At 29.0% G+C, this 21,253-nt stretch overlaps 1 protein-coding gene across 7 annotated transcripts in view; it reads right to left on the bottom strand.

Annotated features, from left to right (window-relative positions):
• Positions 1-21,253, bottom strand: part of LOC136987303 (trithorax group protein osa-like) — a 158,937-nt gene that overhangs the window by 26,635 nt on the left and 111,049 nt on the right. For all 7 annotated transcript variants that reach the window (XM_067285021.1, XM_067285022.1, XM_067285023.1 and 4 more), the window contains exon 7: positions 1,699-2,066. In XM_067285021.1, coding sequence (XP_067141122.1) covers positions 1,699-2,066 — 368 coding nt within the window. The remainder of the gene's footprint in view (positions 1-1,698; positions 2,067-21,253) is intronic.

Below are 21,253 nucleotides of genomic sequence, written 5' to 3'. Positions count from 1 at the left end.
CAAATGGCTCTTAGTGTGGCTCCGTACAGCTTACTTATACAATTTATTTTAACAAACTTATATTATATATATAAAATACAGTTCTGATAGAGAATGTGGCTTTTGCATATTTCTGATAAGTGATATATGGGTACTAATTTCATAAGGTTCGGCCACCCCTGGTATATGTTCTATTTACCATAAACATATTGATGTGAAACGTTAGCTACAATTTGGAATAACCAAATTAATACATTAAACAATGATAAATTATTGAGATTCTTCCATAATTTTAAAATATATACAAGTAAATTTTATCATCATTTTTTCAAAAATATTACGACTACAATTTGTTGAAATTTATACTGATCGCTACCATTATAAATTTCAACACAAAAATGATCTATAAAGTACTACATTCTTACATTAGCATCTGTATAGAATACTTAATTTTTATTTTATTATGAATTAGATATAACCATAATTAAATTTATCATCATATATATGAGTTGAAAGCTGTGTAACTCTGATTTGATCAACTTACATATATCAAAATATCAATACATATAGTTACATGCAAATCTTAATACAGAGATAATAATAATAATACCATAATAAGAATAAATTGTATTTGTTTCTGATGTATTTTTGTTTAAATTTGTTATCATGCCATGCAATAATTGATCATACTGAATAACAAGCAACACATTAACATGGAGCAATTATATTAATAAAAATTTTAACAACCTTAATGATGTGTATGCTCATAGACTTGGTTGTTCACTACCTGTAGATAAAATTATAGTTATCAGTTTTTTTTAAATTATTAATTAGATTCAATACACAAATTAGATTTCTAAATTTCAAAAGTGCTTTTCAACGTGTAAAATGTAGAGGGTCTTCCAAAAACGATACTACCATTTCGAATGACCGTAATAATGTTAATTATTACCGAGAAGTAATGCAATGCGCGTCAGTCGATAGAGTAAATGCTCTAGTTTAATCTACTGCCTGTAGGAAGTGCAGTAAGCAGAAATGGCAACTTTACAACAGAGAAAGCATTTTATGCTCTGTAGTTTGCAAAGTTGAAATCAGTCATTGCCGTGCAACATGATCTTTTGCGAGTTTCGCAGACAATTTCGGTGATCGACCACTTAAGGCAAACATTCTTGTTGCACGACGATGACCGATTCTGACTTTGCAGACTGCAAAACACAAAATGCCTTCTCTGTCGCGGAGCTGCCATTTTTTGTTTATGGCACTTCCTAGAGGCAGCAGGCAAAAAGGCATTTGAATGAAGATGGTAGATGAAACCCTGGGACATTTACTGTATTGTTTGGTACACAACGCATACGTCTCGGGTAATAATAATTAACATAATTACAGTAAATGATAGCGTTCTTTTTGGATGAGCCTGTATATATGTACATAAAACAAATGACAGAAGTTAACAATATGTTATGAACTCAATGAACTGATTACAATTGATATTATTCATCCGAGAAGGAGCAACATTTTATTTTTTGATAAAAATATTTGTTTATATGACTCAATCTTTGAAACTTTGACTTAATATTTTGCAAACCTAGAAATTGATAATCCTGAGTTTTCTCAAAGCAAATTTATAAATATATCAAGTGGAATATAATAATTACAACTCAGTGGAATATTAAAAATATATATGTGTATGTTTATAGATTAAGAAATTACACAACTTACTGGACTAGCCGGAGTTCTTGGCCAGCTAGGACTGGAAACGCTATCAAATTCATCGTGAAAAGATGACATTGAAGCTGCTCCTGGAGATGGAAGTGTATTTGGTGTTGGAGGATGAGACAATGTTGATTTACTATTGGGTTTGGGAGTTGTAGCGTGTTCTTCTGGAAGGGATGACGAAGCCGACGTATTAGAAGCTTGACTTCCTTCATCTAACACAGGAGGAGGTTGGAAACCCGAAGACATCATACGTTTTTGAGACGACAGTGCTTGCTGAGATGTGTACGACTCGCCAACTGGACTGGAAACTGTTACTGCAGCCGAAGACACAGGACTTTCAATACTTTGAGTCATTGTTGTAGATGATGTTCCTATGGAATAAAATTATAATTAATATTATTTCAAGATATTTTTTAAAAATTCAATTACGTGATATAATATATTATCTAAAAAAAAATCAATAATAATTAATAAATAAAACTGTTATTCACCTATTCAAAATAAATTAGTATTTATGTCATATAAAAGTTTAATAATTTTTATTTTCTTTACTAATAATCATTAAAATAAAACGAGATGTCTCTTCAAAAATCATTAGAAAGATTGAAAAGATACGTCTTTAGTCACACAGAATCAAATTGTTGTCACATCAATTCAGGTGTAAACGTTCGGGATGGCGCAACAACAAATTTGATTGCACATAGCCCTTCAATGTTTGTAATGACGTGATACAACGTTGCTTTGTTTGGCCCCGTATCATTTGGGAAAACTCATTAAAATGATACTTGACACAACACATGTACTTTAGGAAAATTCTTTGTTTAAGAGTTATATTTCTTGACAAAAGCAGCAAATATAAGCACTGTAACTCAGAATATGAGAAGTACTTTATAAAATTTCTTTTGGAATGCTAAATTCAATAATAGTATGCAAATTTCTTCAAATAAAATTAAAAGATTGAGACACTGTGTTTATTTAACCAAACAACTTGGTAAGTAATTTAATTTTTTTCCATAATATATTATAATAGAGTTTTTAAAATTCAGTAAAAAAAAATTTGCTAATGTTTATGTTTTGTATTCAATACAACGCAAATCATAATATAAAATTTATCCGGAAGAATAATACGATAAATTAAAATATTCAACCGAAACCACGCTGCTTTGTAGTATAAAAATCCTTTATAATCCATCATTTAATTTTGTAAAAACAAACGTTTTTGGCTAGTGTAACAAACCATTGTTGGGTTCAAACCACAAACAAGATTAGTGCAGCTCAACAAATTCATGCTGTAAAACCAAATTATAAATAATACTTCGTAAAAACCTTTAACCGGCATGAGGAACGAATAATTTTCTACGCTAATGTCTAGGAGGGATCCGAAAACGTTAGCGCAGAAAATTATTCATTCTTCGCGCCGGTTAAAGGTTTTTACGAAGTATTATTTATATTTACTCTGGTGTGCGTCGAGTATTATTATAAATTTTTCATTTTAATATACAGTTTTCTAAGTAATTCGTGTTAATTTCATAAAATTGCATTCCTAAAAATTTCCTGTAATATATATATATAGTGTGAAAATTATTTTGAATTACAACAGTAAATCTGCAGGAAAATAAACCAGCATAATTTCTCGAAATGAAAGTTTATTATAACTTTACAAATAACAGAATTTACGCTAGTATAAATTGTTAAATTTTTGCATTTTTTATAGCAAAAATTCAAAGGTAATGACCGAAAAAAAGCGGAGATTTATCACCCACAATACACAAAAACAATCCAGCTTAAAATTAATTAATGACAAAGTATCCAAAATAAATTAATTAAAACAAGTTTCAAAAATACCACAGAAATGAAGTAAAAATATTAAAAAAATCTACATATTTGTCAAAGTGGTAAATTTTCAAGAATATGTTAATAAAAAACAAAAATTAGAAGAACGAGAAAACTTATCTGAAATTCATTGACATTTTCATTTAAAAATCTATAAAGCTTCTTAAAGAATAAAAGAGAAGACTCCTATTAAGTTATTACTAAATGAAACATTTCTTCTAATGATCAATTACGATAATTGTATGACTTTTATGAAAGGAGGAAAACACAGAAAAGAAATCTCAGTGAAATGTTTAAAGGTTTAAATATCAGAAAACATCCATCCAATAAATACTTATGAACTAGTTTATTATCTGATTTGGACAGCTACCAGATTATAATCTAAAGTCGCGTCATTAGAAGGTCAATCACATCACGAGTCAAGAATCTGTCTCACTTTTAAAGCATTAATATGAAAAGATTATCGAAGATAAAAACATTTAATTAGCAGAAAGTGGAAAACGGGCTATCGAAATAGAGAAAACTTACCATTCTGGCATATATTATAACAAAGGTTTACGAGTGAAACCATTTTACCACTCTAACGTGGACCGAACATCGGAGAAAATTGAGAGAGCGGCATACAAACAAGACCTTGATACATTTATCTCGCAGGATAAAATAACAAAAATATGTTCTTTAAGATGAAAATATAACTTAAGAAGTAATTTATCGATAATAAATAATACCAGAAGTAAAAAGTATTAAAACCAATTCAATAAATGGAAGTAAACCACACAAACACACTTGGGTTCAACAAAATCAAAAATGATCTTTTAAAAATAAAAATAGAGAGTTTAAGATGAAAATTTAATCTTGTACAAAGTGAATAAAAATTTAAAAAGATAAAAACAAACATTACAAGAAAGGAAAAGACGACAACTGAGGAATATAAAATAAAAAACGGTCAACTTTGCTATCCAGAAGAGAGTAATTTTCTTCTTTAAATGAACAATTGACTTGAGAAAAATTCACTTTATTGTAAATAAATTACTCGGAATAGAGACTTAGTTGTAAACAGATATATTTTATAAGAAGGAAAGTTATATATTAAATGAAGTTTTACCTTAATTGCATCCTTGTATTTGAGAAATATTTACTTATATAATTTTCAATCCAACAGTTTTTTAACATTGTATGAAAATCCTGTCATATTTGGCAATTCAAAAGCATATAATGAATTGAGATATCAATATAAAAACAATTTTTTTTTCAATAACTTCTACGGAATTAAATGTTTTTGTTTTTGATTATCAATCCGTAATATATGAAAAACTATTTGAACGTACGCCACAACTCAAAATTCAATAAATTCTATTCTTACTTGTTTATCTTGAAATAAGATTTACTTTTTAAATAAAACAACTTTATATTTTTCTAGCATTAATTCCTATATAAAATTCATTGTTTGTATTCTAAACTTCACGGAGCATTAGCAAAGCCTCTTTTCGAGGTTTATAGAATCATGTTCGTTCTCGAAATGTGATGGAGTGATTTTGATTAAACTTTGCCATTTTCCATTAATTAAGACAAGGAATCCAAAAATGTAACGAGAGCCCATTTAAATGTAAAACATAGAGAGGTTTTTGATATACAGAAGAGTTAAAACTGACAACATCTGTGATCTCTGATGCAACTGAGCATGCCTATTGTAATTTAGGCCTTCGGGTCAAAAGTAAAAATAGCATTGCGTGCTGGAAAATATGCACAAAAAGCAAACAAAACACAAGAACAAAGCAATTGATCAGGATTGCTTTGTTCTTGGATTGCTTCTTCTGTGCCTAACGAGTGCAGGGATAGCTTCTTCTGGTTGTGCCTCAAGGAAACACTTTAGACGTCTTGCAATGTTAACTGGCTGTGACTGCCAATTTCCTTACAAACCTCAGTTAACGACAACAAAACAAACAATACTCGTGCCATAACATTTAATAAAGTAATAATAATATTAGTCTTTAGTCTGGTTAACTTTAATAAATAAAATAACATTAAACAAAAAACATTTTTGTATCATTTAAAATTCTTATTTCAGTAAAAATTACTATTAATGAAGAAAAATTTCAATTTAGAAGCTTGTTATAAAAAAGGTTGCATTCTATATACAGTATAAAAATAAAATAATTTATCAAATAAATATTTTATGTAAAACAGAAGTATTTATAGTAGTATTGATAGGATAAGAATAATGCAATCTGCCAAAGGGAAGGTACCACCCGAGAGGGCTTTAATGGAAAACTCGTCCCAGTTAAGGTTTTACATACATCAAGGGTTGCCAAACTCTTTTGATCGTCGACCCCCTACAAGTTTTTGAAACCTCACGTCGACCCCCACCAAAAAGATTTGTGTTACAAGCAAAACAAAGCACTTACTATTTTAATACATTTCTTTTAATTTTGCATTTGTTTTTCATTTATTGTATATTATGTTAATAATAATTTTTGTAACTGACAATCAGTGAGAGACTGATAAGCTTGATCCTTAGCTCCTCCTTATCCTTAGCCTAAGCTTGATAATCGACCCCCTAATAATGTTATATCGACCCCTGTGAGTCGATATTGACCACTCTGGCGACCCGACATACATGAACAAGACCCAGAAAATTCCATGCAACCAGATTGTTGGTTGCACATAAGCCTGCAACCAACTACCAAGTGTTCAGTGGTTTTATTCATTTGGATACTGATGAGCTAAGTATTTATAGTATTCTAATCATATATATATATACACAGGTACTCCTCACTTTACGATGGAGTTCCATTCTGACGACTACGTTGTTAAGCGAATCGGTCGATAAGCTAGGAGCTTGCGCCGGGAATATAGGATCGCTGTAAAATTATAACAAATTACGCAACAAACTTCAAATTATTCATAAAAAAACTATTATAGTATGCTATTAGCCTATTATAGTAGCGTTAGTGCACATGTCACCATTGGCCACCGACCGACACTCAAGCCGAGAAAGGGGATTCCCCGAATTGCAGGTTGAAACTCGATTGGTCGTTAAGCAGATAGGTCGTAAAGTGAGGAGTATCTGTATTTCATTTCTAATTTATTGAAATTTTTCTTTTTATGGTATTCAAACTAAACAAACATTTCTCTTCTCATTAGTTATGATTCTATGGCAAAAATATTGATAAATGTAATTATTCTAACTATTAGAAAAGTTATATGTTAGACAAATGACTAACCTGTAATCTTTAAAATCTTTGAAAATTTTTACATTTGATGGCTAGAGAGAGTCAAGCGGTTGAGAGTCTTTCAAGAGCCTCCCAGGTATTCCATAGTGGTAGGATCTGGGAGATCTCAGGATCAGGACAATTTAAATACGACAAATTTACAGAATCTTTGTAATCGATCAATAAGTACGTAACAACAGACTAACAGGAATAATAAAATTGAAATTTGAATTACGAAGTATATAATTCACTATATTTTGTATTTCGGATTAAATTTAGGACCTATAATTGAAATCAAGATAACATTTATTATGACTAAATAGCCACCTCATTGTTTAACTTCAATTCAACAAGATCCATAAACAAGTTCTGTACAATAAAATTTAAAAATGCAGTTACCATACAGACTTTATATGAAAACAGCACCAATAGAATACATCCTATAACACTGCTGTATAGCTTGGACTCTAATTCTTAAATCTTTGTAAGGAGATTTCATTAAATTATACAATCAAATAAGGATAGAGTTGTGCAAAATTTACATAGAGACAACGATTTGAAAATAATTCATCGGATGCTTTTAAATGTGTGCAAATTTTAACTCTTCATTAACACCGACAACATTAATGCAAAGCCAGTTTAAAGTTTTCATTAAATGTACGCGCTCTCTTATATTATACGAGTGAATTTTTCCTTATAAAGAGGGAAAGTTTATGTATGTTTTATACGTTATATCAACGTTTTTCAAATAAATAACCGCAAAAACAGGTTTTGTTTATTTTTGCACTAAGCCAATTCATTCAGTTACTTCAAAATAACTGAATTTAAAAATAGAATAATTTTTCTTTTTAATCAAAAATGCATTAAACATCAATTTGACAATATGCATACAACATAAAAATTGATTTGTTCAGATGGAAAAAATATTCAAATTATTAAATGTAAACTCAGCCATCAATTATTATAAACTTTAACAATATACATAATTCAGTTTTAAAATACAATTACTTTTCAATCCAGATGCTTACTTGGAAATTTTTTTTTTTTTTATAATTTCGGTCTTCGGATTTTTTCTTAGAATATTCAAACTGCTATTGTTTGTTAATAACAGACATGCAAGAACAGTAAAAGACATTATAGACATACACACAAACACATTAAACATTTTCGTACTTATTGACGGATAGTGGCTATTTTCTCGAAACACTCAACTCTTTTGCAATATATATTGATTCTACGTGACGAAAACACGACGCTTATGTAAAATTCCATACATTATAAAAGTTATCTGTAATAATTAAACACAATAAAAAGTTTAGCGTTTTATATAAGCAAAATCAATAACTAAATCGTAACCATTAAGCCCAAATTCTATTCAGAATGAAATGAATACGGCACATATTACAATAATCCATTCTCGACGGCACAGAACAGTTAACAAAAGTAGTCGTTTGAATGGCTGGATAGCAGAGGCGGTCGAGGTGCCGGCCTACCATTCTGGGAGCTCGAGATCAAATCTGGACGAGCAACCCCCCTGAAAATTTTCGTGGGCAATACGATATCCCGTGGTCGGTCCCAGATACGCCGGGGTTTATCCTTCACCGCCCGACCACCCCCCTGGTTGGTTCGACAGAATTGACGAGGGATATAAAAAGAAAAAAGGACTCTTACCATCCACAAGGCAAAAACTTTAAAAAAACTATTCATTAAATATTCTATAACATGATATAAAATTCAAAAAACAAACGAGTTTTTCAGTTTGCCCTTTTATTTTCTATTTTTCGAAAAATAATCATTATAAATTCATTATACGAAAGAACAAACACCTGAAAAACTTAACCAAACACTGTAAAAGAAAGATTTTTGATTAATTTCATTTTAATATTTATGAGTAAATATTTTTATTTTTGAATTATTTATTATAATTCCTCCCTTATGATAAGACAATAAGATTTTTACATTAAATATAACCAGCTTTAAATAAAAGTTTATCTCTTAAAATTTAAATGTAAGAAAGCATTTATTTTCATACCATGATAAATTAATTCAACTGTAATTACGATATACAAATACTAGAACGGATAATAAACAAATAAATATATATATATATATATATTTAAACAGAAATATCTAAATAATTTAAATCTTTTTAAGGCACGAATGTATTTGCCAACAGAGGAAATTTCTGTATCTTGAACTTCAAAGACAATGCATTACCAAGGTTAACTTTATGCAGCTACTGTCAATAAATAACCTGTTCAAGGAGAGTATAAAATGTGGCTCCATCTAATGGCACCAGATGCAACTACACTCGATCAGGTTAAATTTAATTTTAAATTCATATTCTGCATTAGAAGATTGTAAATAATGTTTTTTTTTTTAAAAATCGACCTAGATGTTATCTACATTAAACACTCTTAACTAATCTCTAAAATCGATCGTGCGAGAACTTTAATGGCAACGCGTCGTAAATTTTTAGATATGCAACTGTAATTTTTTTCTTTTTCACGAAAAATTAAAACTTTCTAAGACCTCGGAATAATGAAAGTAGCATTAAAAACTGGTTAAATACTTTAAGTGAAGGAGTATACAGAACATAATCCTCTTTGAAGTCTCTAGAACAAACGGTTCTTAAATTATAAACAAAAAATAAAATTTAAAAAAAAATCTTTTGTCATTAAAAATAATTCAGTTTCCAGGTTCTTTTCCTCGTATTCACTCCAATTTTTTTTCCATTAACGTAAATATATATTTGGTAAGTACATAGACGGGGCTTAGGTGTATAATTAACGATAAAAATAAAACCTTTTAGTAACGGTTCACTTCTTATTTGATATATAAATAAATTCAAGACGTATAACGGATTTCTTCTAAGTGTCAATCATTTTAACTTATTGAATATTTTTGAGCCCACGGTGGCCGAGCCGACAAAACCACAAAATACCGGTTAAAAGTCAAGAATTTGTGCCTCACCGATGATTTGACCATATGAATAGGGGTCAGTTTCCTACAGAAAGTCCGTCCAGGAAACACCCACGTCGGCAGATCGTCCACACACGCTGTGTTGTTTTATCCCGTCACATTCCAAATATTTTTGAGAAATAAATTGCATAATCATCGAACTAAACCAATAAATTTAATATACATGATGTTCCTTACATTTAAAACTAATTAACTATACTTTTCTAATAAATTTTCGAGTTTTATGCCTCTTGAAAAAATATAAGGGCATATGAAATTATTTTACGTACGTGCAACAATAACGAACAAATAAACAAACATATATGCCAAATTTGCATATTATTCCATAATACTCTTATGTTATCTATAAATCTTTTGATACAAAAACAAAACAATAAGCTATAGGAAGCAATGAAACTTATAACAATATATTTACGTTAATTACATAACTATAAAAATGCATATTTATAATTTAATGTTTAAAAAAAAAGCTGAAAAGTGCCATTGTACGACCTCCTGGCATTCAAACAGAAATGTCGATAATGAGTAAAATCTTCATTAAGTCTGACCCCACTCGAGATACGATCGCTACTCTCTTGACTTCCAAAATGTAACAGCATCAATGCCTCATATATAGAAGTATTTCTGTCAAATTTTAAAACTGTTTAGTCCCCGGGTTCCAGGATATAATGCAAAACATAAATCCTTCACACTAACCCACACATGTGCATGCAAGCGCACAGATGTAGACAGAATTTGGTACAATCTTTTTAATGTTTTTGGAATCGGAGGGCCTTAAAGTGTTGAGAAACACAAAAAAAGGATCAAAATTTCGCAATACATTCTCTCCATTACTTTAACAATAGGGAAAGTAAAGTTAATATTTTCGATATTTTTCTAGTATCAAAAATAAATTACATTTGACAAGCTTATAAAACCGTCTAAATGGAAAATACACGGCTATGACATTTAAAAATAATACCTTTAAAGGACGAACAAAATTAATTACATTAATCTAATCAAACCACCTTTCTTCCATACAAATTTAATAAATTGCCGACTTTAGAGAAGTTCTTTATTATACTGTTTGATTTTTGAATTAAGTATTGCTACGCAACAATATTTATATAAAAGTTCTTTTAAACATATGAAAATAAACATTTCGGATTAAAAGAAAACTTCCAATTTATTTAATTTATTAAAAGTTTTTGAATTCTATACTAAAACAAAACTCAGAATTTCATAGTATATTTGTTAATGGATCATAAATATACTTCCTGGGAAATCTAAAAAGGAATTTAAAGAAAAAAGAGAATTAAATAACAAAGTAAAAACTTTTACGGTTTCGACAAAACTTTCGGAAACTCCAAGGAAAATCCATTAGATCTCCACTAATAAAAGAAAACAGTGCATGAATTCTATGTTTTTGACAACTGTGTTTAGAATCCATCCAAGGTGTGCATGCCAGAAAGCAATTCTTTTCCTTAGTAATAGTTTCCTTAACCGAAGAGAAAGAAAAATCTTTGCCGAACTAAAGAAGAAAACATCGTAATTGCCGTGTAATTTTTTCAAACATACGTAAAATTTATTAATTAAAAAATAAGATATCTCGTATATTCTAAAAAATAATCCTAAACGTAAGAAAATCTTAAATCACATTTAAGAATTTCTCGGTAATAAAAACAGATAACACTTTTAGTTATATTATTTATTACAAATTTCTCTCGAAAATTATATCTAGATGACAAAATTACATTTGGGAAATTCGAATGTCTACTGTCGATATTCCCCTGTTCTATCAATAAAAACATTTTTAATATTGAACAAAAATTATATTTTCCCATGTTAAATTTCTAAGGAATATTAAATCAAATATACATTCCGAATATCTAATCTAATATACGAATTTGCTAGAGTTTCTCACATTCTAAAGAATGAAAATTATACTGGAGATTTCTTTCGTTTATATCTAATGCAAATATAAGAAAAAGACTGCAAAACTTCTTGATAAAATTAGAAATAACTCCATCTAAAACATATATTTTTTTTTTAAAACAAAAATAATAACTCCAATTTCGTAGATTTCCTTAAGTTTCTATTAAAGGAAATCTATGATATCGGAGTTTTTATTATTTTTTTTATTAAACTTATTATAAAAATTTTTATTATTATTTAGTTTCTACTAAAGGAAATCTATGAAATTATGATTTAGTCTATCAGTGGCGTAGCAAACTTAACTGGCACCCTGGGCACGACACTTTATTGGCACCCCCCTCCCCCTCCAGAAACACATATAGTTTGCCTTGGAGACCATTTGGACGCCCCTCTGCGAGTGGTGCCCGGTGCATGATACACCCCCTCGCTACGCCATTGTAGTCTATTAGAAATTAGTTTCTAGTCAAATCTTGTAGAAACAATAAACTGAAAACTTGTTTTTCGAGCCATAATTACAGGGTGTCTGAAACGTTACTGTGCAACAAGAAATTCGCATAATCGTACCATCATATAACCTCCCATAGAATCTGGTCTGCTAGATTTCCGGACCCCACTCCTCCGGACTTTTATCTCTTATGTAAAACTTCACTTTTATTAAAATTTTCCTTACTATACAGTAACTATTCAGGTACCTGTATTATTCTCATCGCTACAAAAATCATTTATTTGCTTTTTAAACAGTGTGCGGAAGAGTTGTTCTACAATATTTAATAAACATCAAATACAATATTTTAAAACTTCTCTCTTATCAAAAGACGACACGTGAATTTAAAAAAAAAAGCTTTTACGTTAATATAGAGATTGTCTAACACTTAAAAATCTGGATTAAAAAACATCTTTCATCCTAACGCGTTCATTAAACTCTGCTATTTGTCAATTAAATGTTTTTCTTTAATAAAAAAAAAAGCTACAAACTGATTACTTATCAATTTTATAACAAATTTATCATCGCAAGTGAAGCAATTTTCTTAAAAATGCCGAAACATCCGATCAAATAAAGTTAAATGATGCTAATTTTCTTTGCTGATTAAAAGTAATCTGATCTCAATTAAGTTGACGCGGCCGTAAGCTTTGGACGGAAAGCAAAATTTTTAATGACGAAAATACATGCTTTAATATCACGTTAACAATTAAAAATAATTTTAAGAATTATAAACACGGATTAAAGATTTTAGAAGATAGTCGAGGCATTTTGTTTATTTAAAAAACTAAATTAAATATGAAAATAATTTATGTGAGCGGGAATTAATAAAAATTATAGGAAGTAGACACAGAAATGAATATATAAGTAATTTATTTTAATAAATAACTTTTGTAACAAATGAAAAAATAAGCTGCGTATTCACTGTAATGAATAGTAATCAAAAACAGAATAATAAAAAGGAGGTAAATAAAATTTTTTGTTCTTGCAAGAGATGAGAATTTCTGTTATTTTGCAAAGAACAAATTAATATTAACCAGATTAACAGTAGATTTTAATCAAGCAGAACAACGGGAACAAGTGTTAAAAGCAGTAATTTTCATTTTATAAATAAAATATATCTAAAATAACAAATATATATAAAGTTTTAATAAGTAATGATACTAGAAAACAAATAAATAATTGCAGATATAAGCGATTATCATCGCTTCCATGTAAAAATATATATAATTCACCTATACACACCGGGGTGAAACCACTTAATCCTCTTGCAAACCTTGTAACCAGTGCCGTAAAATGTATATATTAATTAAAATTACTTATAGAGATTAAAAAGAGTTCAGTTTCTCAGAATCACGTCTGTACGTGTGTTTTTATACTTACATATTTGTTACACAAAAAAGCTGGAAAAAAAATGAATAGCATTATGAAATTTACAAAGAAAATTAAACTAGTTAAACCAGAAAAAATAAAATAATGCCTAAAACTTTCCAAAACAGAATGAAGCAATAGAATGAAAAATGCACTTATAGTTTAATAATGTAATTTCTTTAAAAAATAAGTACAAAGAAACATTTTAGACATAACTGTAAAATAAATGAATGTCTTGACAGGAGATATTGTGTCCTGCGCAGCACACAGCAGGAAATTGTAAGAAGTAAGCCCGAGATATTTGCGTGCGTTAAAAGAATCTCTTCCGTATTGTGCTAATGCATGTTTATGTGCAAAAGGAAGTCAATTTGAGTATTTGCTTCTAAAAATGTCAATAAAAGGCCATTTAAAGTAATAACTCCATTTCTTTTCTCTGCTAACAGAGAGGATGCTGCTAAAATAAATAAATAAATATATATATATATATATATATTTTTTATCATCCTGCTGCATTATTTCAAAAATACTTTTCTTCTTCAATTTGGCTGGCTAATTTTCTGTATAGTTTCAAAACATTCTATACAAAAGAAATCCAATTATATAACCAAGCGTCTACTTAATATAAATTATTGAATAGTCGACTATTCAAGATTTAAATGCTTTATTTTAATAAAATACATATCCCTATCGAGGAGTATTCCAAGCCACGTTTCGGAATTTTTTTTAGTTTTGTGTCGAGCTATCAAATATTGCCTTTATTGCATCGTTCTATACGTCGATTCAATTAAGGTACGCAGATTCTCGGATTCATTCAAATACCGAAGATCTCTGCCGGAAAACGATCGACGTAACCTACTTTTGACATGATTATCCGAACAAATTTAAGTATTTCGAATGCAAGAATTTTAAACTGGAAATAAAGGAAGTAATCCTACAAAATATTTATATTAAAATTCACAATTAATGTATAAGAGTAGCTTATTTGTATATATAAACAATCAAAATATTGGAAAAATGTTTCAATAAAAAAGCTCTAACGAATTACGCTTTATCTACTTCAACTCCTCCGTAAGAAAACTTAATGATATTAACACTTATACAAACTGATTTATCATTTTATCTTTTCTTTTTATACAATTATTATAATAAATAAATGCAAAATATTTTAATCTTTTTGTCAGACATATCACTTACATCTTTTACGGTATCAGTACACAACTAACTATTGTTAATAATAATCAATATTTATTAAATATGAAACATTTTCTAATTAGAGATTATTCTATCCATTGTAGACTTTAATAAATTTCAATTGTAAACAATTAGCTTATCTTTGGAATAAATGTTTATTGCAATCCGATTCTTTTTCTGGTAACAGAGATTATTCATTATAAGATTTTTTTAAATTTAAAGGACTGAAGATGGAAAAAAAATACATCAGAATATATTTAATAGTTTTTTTAGTTATTTTAATTGTAAAAATTATGAATTTCAATATTATAAGTGAGACATTTTAAGCGCATTACAAACATTGAAACAATTCTTTTCGTATAGAATTATTACGTAACAAAACCATAATTTTATATTTTAAAACAATTCAGTTTATTATCGGTCTTTAATCTATATATTGTATATTATAACTTATAATAAAATGTTTAAATATTTTATTTCTTTAATATGGCATTTACCAGTGTTTTATGCGTACCACACACGAAAAAATATTCGGGATGGGCAACATTCCTTCTACGTAACGGCCGCATTTCAAAACTGATGCGGGCCGCATACAAAAGAAGAGGGAAAACATGTCGGTAAATCACAATTATTTATTCGTATACATTTATAAATTAGCATAGGTATACTTAATTTAGCTTCTGAAACTGATGTAAACGTAATATGTCAGAAATATTCGGTTAAATATTAGTCACCGCTAGTTTTAAATTAGTTTCGACGTGTCTGTTAGCCGGTTTCTTGTTTTAATTTTTACTAAATTCGTTGCAGGAAAAACTATTCAGTACATAAGTTGTAGAGAATAACATTTGAATTTTTGCTGCATACTTCCTTAAGCTGGGAAATTGATATATTTATTCATATTTTATGCAACACGGGCCATATGCGGACCAAGGGCTGCCCATCCCTGGACTACGCTGTAATTTTTAGCTATGTATCACTGACGAATTATTAACAAAATAATTAAGTAAGCATACCCATTAAAATCTTCAAAATATTTATATAATTTTACAATTAAAATCTTAACTTTCACACATAAAAATCTGTTTAAAAAAGAACTTTACCGAAAAAAAAAAAAAAAAAACAGTTTTGAATTAATATTTTAAATGGAAGATTGAAGTGACAAATTCTTTACTTTTTTATATAGATATAAGAAATTTTGGAAAATATCTCGTTCAAATTAATTTGCGTTTTTCACAGCTAAAAACGGGCGATAAATGTCGAATGAAAATTGCTAAAAAGTGTAATAAGTTGCATTATAGAAAATACTACATCATTCGTTTTACAGAACATTTATGTGACTTGTAAAATAAATAATACAGTATTACTAATAATAACAAATATTGACAGATCTGATGCCAGTATGATTTTCATCATGAATCAACAATAAATAGAAATGACTAAGCAAAAGAAAGTAGCAAAGAAAATTGTATCGAGTGAATCAAAAATTCTGATCCTGCCATTCAAAATATAATACAAAACAGAAAAATGCCTACGAAGAAAAAGAAATGCATACAACAGAGGGAAAAACAAAGTAAAAACTAAAATGAAATCTCCCCCTCTGTTTAGATGTGGCTGTTATTAAAGGTTTGACTTATGGACAAACCTCTAAACGGCGACCATTTTTTTTGGGAACTTTTTTGAACAGAAGTGCATACAAAATAACCTTCAAACAACAGCCATTTTTAATATTCCTGTCAGTGGTTGATGTTCAAAGGCTCGACTACTTCAAATTTATGACTTTTTTCATTATTTCTGAATTTAAATCTGTATGCATCTTACTGTATATTCTTTGTCGCTCTTCAAAAGCTGCATATAATGAAAATTTTACCATACTTCTATTTATTAATTTATTTAATATCTTCTGCATATTATGTGTTTTTACCATATTTTTACTCGTTACTAAATTGCCCGAAGATGGAATTTACTTTTAGATACCACCTAATTTTTTCTGAAAATCTTTTTTTTAATAGGGGCATGTTTAAAAACCAATATGGTATATTATAATTGGTTTACTATCGTCTCCGTCGTTTTGGAAATTAATCGATACAAATAAAATGCTCTAAATCCCCATAATTTTAACTGTCAAATAACAAAATATTAAATACCATCATCTTCGAAGAATGACGACATGAACGTGACATAGTTACGAGTTAAAAAAAAAATTATATAGTATGCTGACGTTATAGAACCTCTTAAGACAAACAATGCCACAAATATAGTAATTACCAAGCTTCAATCCAGCTTTAACAGATATAAAATCAGTCTGTAATCCAGCAAATTAATAGAGTCGAACCTGTAATAACAGCCACCTCTAAACGTGGTCTTTTTTTTCATACAAAATAACTTCCAAACAACATCCACTTTTTATATTCTTGTCGGTGGCCATTATTCAGAGGCTTGGCTATAAAATTTGATGAATTAAAGACCGACGTTATGTCCAACCTAAGAGCTAATTTCAGTTTTTTATCATTGTCTTAGCTGTATTAATTAAAAATTGTTTTATTCTGTAACATAAACACGAGGATATAATAAAAATAACTGAACAAACAAAAAGCTGTTAAAATACAGAAATCTGTGTGCATGTTTTCTGCAAGGTGCTGCCATCTAATGGCATTTCAAAGAAAAGACATATTACGTAAGCTTTTTTTTTTTTTTTTTTTAATCTAATAATTCGCACGTCAGAATTAACTAAAATAGAAATTTAGAAATGTGAAAGACAATCAATTATAATAATAAATATATAACACAAATTTACATATTGTTTAAAACTTTAATACTATCAGGCGATTTCTCTTAAGGATATTCATAAACCAACTCGAGAAAATCCTATTTTAAGTTTTTCCAAGTCGTTTATCATTTATAAAATTATCATAAATCAATTATATAATACAGAAATGGCCTACCACTCCAAATATATATTGCATCTCTCCCCACCCAGCTATCCTGTTGTGATTTGACCAAACCTATTATAGGTACGGACGAGGACCCTTTTAGGGCACAGAGTAGAGAGATAAAAACTAAGAAACTGAGTAAATAATTCAACAACCAAGTAAAAACTTCTGGAACATGTAAAATTAATTCAAATGGGGTTATCTCTGAAAACCTTACATTCTGATAGAGATTGATCGGAAACGAAAACTGCAAAAGATTAAAATTTACGTTTATATGAAAAGTGATTTTGTTAATAAATAAATTTCCATCCACTCAGAGAGTGCTAAAATCTAATTTATGAATCAATAACTGCAGAAACCTAGAAAAAGTATTTGGCTCAGTGAGATATAAATCTATAAATCCATATCCTTCAACAACAAATGATATGCCCAACCTTCTTGCTTTGTAATATTTGTTACATGTGTAAAATAACAATTAAATTGATGATATAAAAAAAATTATCAGATATTATAAGTGAATTATTTTATTTTTATAGATATTAGAATAAAGCAAACTATGTTCTACTATTTCCTCATGGTCGAATGAATAGAAAACAAAGTTCGTATCGATTCAATTCGTCGTTCAACGAAATTTACAGTAATACATTTAAATTTTCAAGAACTTTACTGGTGTGAGAATTCCCAAAGCAAGCATATACAATAATTTATATACTTGCTACATATAAATTGTTTCCTAATATTCGCTTGCTTCAATTCATCAGTTTTTCGATTTCAATTTTTTAAAAAAAAGCATTTGCTTTGTAGCTGTCTTCTTATTAGCAAGGTTGAGGCCGAAGTTTTAGACACAAAAACGCGTACGTCGGATGTTCGGCGGCACTTTCCCTGCAAGCCTAGAAGTTTGACAATGGCGTCTGGAACATCGAGCACAATTTCACTGAGTTTCCAAACACCATCGTCAAACTTCTAAACTTACGGGAAAGCGGCAATTAACATCCAACGTACACGTTTTTGCGTCTAAATCTTTGGTCTCAACCTCGCTATTAATCTGTCAGATCTTAATTTTTGAGGGGCCTACTAAGTTTCAACTTGTTAGTTCTCTCTCTACTTGATTAAAAGACCAAAAATCAATAAGATATTAAAATTGAAATTTTTCACGTCTAAATGTAAAAAAATTGAATTTTTTCCCCTTTATCTAAATTTTAGAACTTTTCAAAAAATTTAAGCAGCAAAATTAAGATTTACACGGTTAAATTTCGATTTTGCTAACTGCGCCGAAATGAAGAAAATTTCGATTTCGAAACCTCTCTGATGAAACAAAAACAAGTTTGTCACATAATTTTACCATATTTTTATGCAAAACATAAATTCTAGTTTATCCTAACTAGAACACGTTTGAGAAAAAAATATATATATTATTAATAACTAATATTTTCTAATATTTACTTAGAAATAATAATAATAATAAAACACCTTGAGTGTGTCATTTAATTTTATAAAATTATTAAAACCGATTCTGTTTTCTCCAGAAAGTTGACAGACATCTTTAAATGAGACCTGGTATTATTTCTGTTTTATGTTTAATACAAATTTTATATTATTTTCAACAATTTATTTATATTCATCCCACTTTCTATTTGTTTTATTTATACTGAAGAAAGTAATAAACAGCAAAAATCTGGAAAAACAAGTGTAATATTACCTTTACAATAATCATTTATAAATATTGTTTTGATACAAAAAGATTATAAACAGGCATCATTACCTATATTATTATAAATTATGTTCGTGTTCTTATCAAATTACGGTGCTTTTCCTACTTTTTCGAATACATTTGTATCTATACAATTCTATCAAAGTCAAATAAAATGCTAAAATATCACAATATTAAAAAGTCCTTTTATATTTTAATCACGGCTAAATGTTTTTCAACACTATATTATATCGAGTTTAATATTTATGTATATATTTCACCATAATAGATAAGACAGTTACGATTGTATGGAAAGTTATCCTGCACCAAAACCTGAAATGTCTGTCGTGCTGAGATCTACTGAAAGTTGAGACACAGGGACTGATCTATCCAGCACCCCACCCACCCAGAGATCCACAGGGGCAGTTACAGCTTCTTCGGCAGGATCCAGTGGCTGCCGTATACTGCAGATTCCCAAGGGCATGGCTGTCTCATCCGAAGTTAAAAACTGTCGGCATTTGTGGAAAATCTAGACAGCCGCTCCGGGAATCTCGGGCAATCCTGAGACTCCGGAACGTTAAGTCGAAAGTAAATTACCGTGGCCTCCGGCTGACACAAACTTATGATAATCTTATATTACACTGGGTTTTCAAATGATGGAAATAAAAACTTTTTATGAAATTTGAAAAACATGAAATTTTGACCCAACTGTTGATGTTATGATATCAAACCACATTATACAGGTTCTATGACATATGTAGAAAGATTTAAAGTTAGAAATACTCTATAAATGCTTGTTTCCTATTTATAATCACATATTAATCTAGTATTTCAATACATGTGATCAATTATACTTGATTTTTATCTAAACAAGTATATTAATTATTAATGGATCTATAAATGTACTTTATGACAAATCTTCCAATTTTAGAAATTGATATTATAAACAATATTAACAATTTATTTCTTTATCATAATTAATTTCAAATTATTCCAAAATTAAGCTTTATAAATGAAAAATAATTATACTGATTATTATCGTCCTAAAAATCTAAATGTTTAAAATTTACAAGAACAAAGCAGAAATTAATTAAAATAATGTTTTACATATGTTTATAGCTGAAAATAATCCAATAACGAGCAAATATTTCGCACAAACTGATACAAACAAATAATATATCAACTATTATTAACAACCATGTGATGTTACGAATAAATGTATCTGTAAGAGAAATGTAACGTCATAAAAAATAAAAATGCTTTAAAATTTGAAGTGTTTTGTTCAACAATAACTTGCTATTTTGTTATTGTACGTAAAACCAAACTCAATATACATTACTAATCGAGTGATACTGCCGGAGGCCAGTAAGAATCTGGCCGTATCATTTGATTATTTCATTATTCATTTTTTTATGCACATTTCAAAAGAATTTATAAATAATTTCGAAGATTCAATACTGCATCACTAAAAATTATCTTATAATGTAACAAGTAAATTTATTTCTATTAATATATATTAAATGATTATTATGATAAAGTCTAAAGCAAAATTTTAACTGACGAAAAAATTCTGTCAAATATAATTTTAACATGAAACTATATAGAAAAGATAATAAAATCATCATGTCCAAAACTTTAGGACAGACAACATTCGTACACAAATAGAGAGAACCGTAGACGAATGCAGACAGATACGACAGAACTGTACTACTCAATGTCTAACACAGGAATTTTACAAATTAAAACAATAAAAAAAAATGTCTTTGGTGAGAAAAATATACACAGTTGCTGGACATAGGTGGAGAATGGATGGAAAGTGCTTACCGATACCCAGACAGATAGACTCGTCGGTAAAGAATATGTCCACCTTGAACCGAGATGCAGCACTCGCAGCATTATGGCAAGCTCATCACCAAGACTTCTAGCTAGCAATTGTGTTCATCTTTAAGTTTTA

Source organism: Centruroides vittatus, unplaced genomic scaffold (assembly GCF_030686945.1).
Source record: "Centruroides vittatus isolate TY-2023 unplaced genomic scaffold, ASM3068694v2 scaffold_149, whole genome shotgun sequence".
In the NCBI taxonomy this organism is placed as follows: domain Eukaryota; kingdom Metazoa; phylum Arthropoda; class Arachnida; order Scorpiones; family Buthidae; genus Centruroides; species Centruroides vittatus.
The sequence above is the reverse complement of the archived record's forward strand: the minus strand, read 5'-3'. Positions and strand labels throughout refer to the sequence as shown.